The sequence below is a fragment of the Bufo gargarizans genome, chromosome 5 (assembly GCF_014858855.1).
Source record: "Bufo gargarizans isolate SCDJY-AF-19 chromosome 5, ASM1485885v1, whole genome shotgun sequence".
Classification (NCBI taxonomy): domain Eukaryota; kingdom Metazoa; phylum Chordata; class Amphibia; order Anura; family Bufonidae; genus Bufo; species Bufo gargarizans.
In genome coordinates this window covers 147,811,912-147,817,911 of record NC_058084.1, presented here as the reverse complement: position 1 = coordinate 147,817,911, position 6,000 = coordinate 147,811,912, and the positions used below count along the sequence as shown (strand labels likewise).

The 6,000-nt window shown below is 43.0% G+C and overlaps 1 protein-coding gene across 2 annotated transcripts in view; it reads right to left on the bottom strand.

Moving 5' to 3' along the window:
- Positions 1-2,052: 2,052 nt before the first annotated feature.
- RALBP1 (ralA binding protein 1) overlaps positions 2,053-6,000 on the bottom strand; it is a 43,489-nt gene continuing 39,541 nt past the window's right edge. For both annotated transcript variants that reach the window (XM_044293026.1, XM_044293027.1), the window contains exon 10: positions 2,053-5,572. In XM_044293026.1, the coding sequence (XP_044148961.1) occupies positions 5,333-5,572 (240 nt within the window). In that variant the 3' untranslated portion in view covers positions 2,053-5,332. The remainder of the gene's footprint in view (positions 5,573-6,000) is intronic.

Sequence of the window (6,000 nt, the reverse complement as noted above, 5' to 3'; positions counted from 1 at the left end):
TAATAGCATTCTGAATACAGAATGCATAGTAAACCATTATTTTCATTGTTCTGCTCATCTAACAGAGCACAACAACCGAAATAAATAGCGATGGTGTGAACATGCCCTCCTATAAGCTTCTCCAACATACAGTCCAATGCAAATAACATTGCTCCCCTCCCTCCAACATATAGGGTTAATAAGCCCCTGGGGGGGGGGGGGGGCAGGCGGGTCTGGACTGAAAGCACCACAGACTATTATAGCCAAGGGTAATAAAGTAAAGTTCAATATAGTGCATCTTCCCTGTACTTTATCGCTTGGCTATAATAGCCTGCATTCACTCCAGACTCCCCCCTGTCCAACATAAAAAATTAACCAATTTTTTATTTTATTTTTTTACTTTTGATGTTATAGGGGCATATTAAACGTGTTGATCGGCGGGGGTCCCAGCGTTGAGACTACACTAATCTCTAGAATGAGGAGTCTGAAGGCACTGCTTCTCCTCGCTGCTGAGCACAATGGTAAGGACAGTCTCAATAGAAAGTCTATGAGACCATCTTCACTACAGTGCTCAGCAGTGAGAAGCATTGATCTGCTGAGCGCTTCAGACTCCTCATTCTAGAGATCAGTGGGGGCCAATCAACATTTTTGATACGTCCGTATGATTTAACAAGTTTCAAAAACTAAAGCCCACTGCCCAAGAGGCTGCCTACCCCACCAGACTGCTGCATGAGCCTCCATCCTCAGTTTCAGAGCAGTGTGCTGAATTGTCCAGCAGCCCACCCAAACCGACCAGAAACAAAGCTCATTGCTGTATGGAGCTTTGTTATTGGTTATTTCAGGCATCAGCCGCATCGCTGGGCTGTCAGTGCTGCTCACAGCGCCCCTTGCACTTATGACTGGCAGGAAAAAGTCTAACGCGTATTGTGATCTTTGGCCATTTTGTTTCTGTATTTTTTTTTTTTTATAGGACTGCTTTACATTCCCAGTCCACCCTGGCCCCCAACATAAACTGGTAAAAGAAACACAACATAGGAAGAGAGCTGTCAGTCAGTGGCACGTGAACATGAGGACTCTTGAGTTTGTGCAGTGTATCGAGTGGACTGTAGTGCTCGGCTCACTGTGGTGCTGCTCAATACTGATTTTTAGCAAAATAACAGGGTCAATTCAGGGCCTCTGTCACCAGTGTAGGCTGCCCTCAGATAGGGCAACATAAGGCTCCATTCACATGTCCGCAATTTCGTTCCGCAGGAATTGCGGACCCATTCATTCCTATGGGGCAGCACAATGTGCTGCCTAGATCCTGAATTGTGGATCCGCACTTCCGGGTCCGCAATTCCGATCCCGAAAAATATAGAACATGTCCTATTCTTGTCCGCAATTTCGGATAAGATTAGGCATTTTCTATTAAGTGCCGGTGATGGGCGGTCCGCAAAATGCGGAACGCACATTGCCGATGTCCGTGTTTTGCGGATCCGCAAAACACACGGATGTGTATTCATGAGCTCCCAGCTGACCACTCCACCCATTTTGATTGGTAGCTTTCTCTCTGTACAAATATAGGAATAAAGCTGTGCATGATTATGAAGACTCTAGTGCCCCTACACTAGAAGCAGGGTCTTTGTCCCAAGTTTTATGATGGGTATTTCCCTTCAGGGTTGGACTGGGAACCTAAAAGTGCCCCGTGTTGTAGGCAGGTCCAAACTGACAGAATGCATGCCAATACAATTAGGCTGGGCCGGCAAGACCATATAGCAGCACAAAATACGACCCAGTGGAACCAAATACCCCAGCGCAGCAAAAAATACTGCCTCAGCAGAACCAAATAACAGTGCTGCCGGTTAGTAGTCTAAATACACCTGATGCTCCTGAATTACTTAATGCCAAGAGCATCAGATATTTAGGCAGCTGGCCTGCACCCATGAGGCAAGCTTGGGCACACCCCCTTTCCCCCCCCATTTTCACCACTTTGGTGGGAAGGTAATTCTTGCCCATCTTATCTGCATTTTCATGGGTGCCAACACAATATCGATGGCGTCTCAAGGAACTTCCATAAATTTTTGACACAATATGCAGGTTTAAATTGATTCTTTATTTGCTCTGTTTGCATGATGTCAGGATAAGAAACATTAGCTAAGAGACTTACATAAAGTTGGGAGAAATAAAAATACTGGTGACAATATTAATGGGAACTCATTGCTTTAAAAATGGACCAACATCAGTAAATACAAAATGTATTTGTAACAGACAGAAGGAAATATTAACACTTTTAGTCATTTAAAACAACATGAAAATGACAAAAGAGCAAAGCTGCACTCTACCTGTGTACACATTGAATGGAACGTGTAGAATTTGTAGGGTTGTTCATTCCAGTTAAATGGTCATTCGCACTGGGAATAGGAAATGGTCGTCCACCAGCAGTGAGAGGTACAATGCTATTTTACGCATAGGATCACACTGCCAGAACGTTTCAGACAGTGATGGTACCTGTTAAGTACCAGAGACCACTGTCACACTACAAATCCATCGTATACATCTAAGCACCAAGGAACCCTGTATCTCCAAAAATGGGACTGGAATGTGCTTTTTTTTTTAAATGGCTCCAAGAAATTTTTTATCCAGCCCATAAGTATTGCTGGGACTTCATAAACATGCACAATGATTATATAATACCGTTTCACAGCTCTGATGCCAGACACAACAAGAGACAAGCATTGAATGTGACCAGGTCACTTAAGGACAGGTCCAAGCTAATGTCCAAGAATTCTGTACACGATTGACGTGCCAAAAAGAGCAATGGACTTTATTCTCAACACTTCTCTTTATTGTGTTGGCTTTCAGGATCACCTTCGCATGGAACCATGAAGCGATTCATTCAACCATGCGTGATACCTGAATATAAATCACCGGTAAACTAGCATATGTGGCTTAAACCTATAATACCAAAAAAAAGGAAGACCCATTCACAGGCTTCAAAGTCATTTGAGCCTATATAGCAATGTCACAGAAGAAACCCAACCCTACAGTAATTCTATGGCAAATATCAGCTGCCCTTATCTCAAGTATCTGACTCCAGTACATCACTCGGATTGAAAGAGAATTGCAAGAGGGACTGAGGCATTTGTCATATCCGTAGACTGATTGCCATGAGAGAATACAGCACATTACAAGGACAACTGATGACAATTCAGCTTTCTGTCTTCACCAGAAAGATAAGATTTCTCAAAAAACTGATTAGCCTAACATTTATTTCTGCCTGCACAGCCAACAAAGAAAGATAGTATAATAAGATAACCAACAAGTAGCTTTCACATGAAGCATAAAAGGCACAAAAAGGTAAGTGAAGGGCTGAACGGTAAAGCTCATTACGTTCTAAGGGGCAGCAGGTAAGCAATCTAAAAGTGAATATATGTGAAATCAATGTGCCTACATCTGTCAATATTCTTCTAGTTCAAATCTTAAGATCCCTCTCGATACATTCTTGATCTTCACAACAGATGTGAAGGACTTATAACTGTAACTGATGCTCTTCAGTGGAACTGGAACGAGCAACCATTATTTGTAGTAATGGTGCAAAATCTACCCAAGATGTCCCGTAAAAATAGGGACAGTAAGGGTTAGGTCTGGCCAAATGTTTCCCCACTTCTGGCATCAGTTCATTGGCAACTGATCCTTGAACTGAAGAGCTGAGTAACCTGAAGGCCCATACACATTACACTATTGGAGGCTGAATCTGACAATTCAATGTCTATGAAGAGCATGAATTTCCAGGCCGATCCTTTTGTTTTCCTGGGAGGTGTCAGGCATGGGCCGCCTTCTCTCTCCCAATTGAAATGACATAAATGCTCTTCCAAGCAATATATGTGTGTGGTGGAGTCACAAGATAGCTGTCGGCAAAAGGCTCAGTTGACAGCTATGGAAGGAGTATGGGCTACTTAAGTTCTCAATCTGTGGTAAGTGTACCCCAAAGTTATACAAGGCATATCGCTAGGGGTTACTGACATTGTGGTACAGTATATAAATCATTAACATGGGTGTACTTTATTGTAATTTGTTTGAGTAAGGGGTACATAAAAGGTAGACCACTAGTGGCTGGAGATCTTCTGATTTACAACACATTTTAAAAGGCTTGTAGTTTTGCAGTGTATTTATTTCACTGTTTTCAGTGTTAATTTTTTTATTTATTTTTTTAAACCTTTACTCGATCTCCAACCCACTGCAGCAATGTACATAGTAAAGGGGTTTTCCAGGATTAAAACACTGATGACCTATCCTCATGATATGATCCTCAGTGGGGGTCTGACACCCAGCATCCCCTCAGATCAGCTGTGGCGCTCCGGTAAGTGCTGAGGACTCCTCAAAGCAAACCAAGCAGCGTGTTGTACACTGTACAGCGGCTGTGCTTGATATTGCAGCCCTGTACACATGCCAAGGGACAATGAACTTGATGTTCTAACGGGAGTGCTGAGGACTATTCAAACACGCGGGTGCTGGGATTCGCCGAACCCCTACCCAGATTGAGACTGATCCTCAACCCTGAGCAAAGGTCATAAATACTTTACTCAAGGAAAACCCCTTTAAGCTTTCTCTGGGGTTGACATAGTACCATCTATTGTCTTCTGTGCATGTACTTTGTCATTTGATGACCACAACAGAATATATACATAGAGATGTGGTCACATGCCAATTTATATTGCTGCGACAGTAAGGAAATATAGAAGGCTAGTCCTGGTTCCTCACCCTATGGAAAGCCATACTACTTAGATACATGGTGAAAGTCTCCAGGACAAAGTCATACTGCAAAATGATTCTACAGCACTGCTGCATGACCCATGGCCATAAGAGAAAGCAGTAACAGCAGCAAGCCAGCAACACTGGAGAGCTGATCAGATCATAGAGAACCATGTACACCAATAGAATAAAAATGTTATTTGTAGTAGTCTCAAACAGGTGCATTCACAGCTGCAAAATCCCTGGCTTAGGCAATACAAAAAAACCTACATGGTAAAGCTGCTCTGATGCCAAGATACTTATGAATAAATAATATAGACTGGTGTGCCTGGTAACATCTGCATCATAAAATCACCTAAAAATAAGTGTTAAAAAAATTCAGAGCCACATTTCTGAAACACTTGCCACAAGTCCTGTCAATCAGAACACAACATTCTTTTCTCACCAAAATTCTGTGTACAAAATAATTTTATATAAGTAACCCCAGAAAAGCTAGAACCCAAAGAACAGACTGGTACATAAAAGGACAGTTTTCCTCAGAAGGGGAGTGCCTGTGTCAAATAAAAACCACAGCAATGGCCTGTAAGGGTTAATGAGCACTTTACATGCGATTCTCTCCTTCTCAAATCAGTGTTTCCTTCCAGTCTTTAATTGGCGAGGGTCTCACTTGCTCCTTCGTCTTTGTCTCGGAGGCAGCATCCCTCGGCAGCTGGGATCTGCTGCCCGCTTTCCCTGGCTCTTCTTCATCTTGCAGGTGGTCGGATTTAATACGCTGCATCTGTAACAGCCGGAGCTGCACACGCAACTCAATGATCGCTTCTCTCTCCTCGTGAATGGCTTGGTTCAAATGGTTGTTTTTAATCTGGCAAAAAAATAAATAATTGTAAGCTTGGAAAAAAACACCCAAGTTAACTCAACAAATAAGTATTCTGAGAACACAAATCACACAGACATATGATCCTGAATAGTGATGAGCAAATTGATTCTTTTAAATCAAATTTGTTTAAAATAAAAATAAAAAATCTGCCTATTTGAGCAGAAAAGTGTTGGTCCCACTGCTCAAGAGAGTCCCCCGAGCCCTTGATTAAAAAAGCCAGACATCTTCTCTGGCCCTGTCAACTGCACGCTTGTGCCACTGCTCTGAGTAGCGGTGCACATGCAGAGGATCTGGTGCTGCTACTTGAGCAGCTCAGAAGCCGACTGTGCATGCGCCGCAGCGAATGCGCAGACAGATTCCGTGCTGCTCAAATAGCAGCAGCAGATCCTCTGAGCTTGCGCCACTACTCGGAG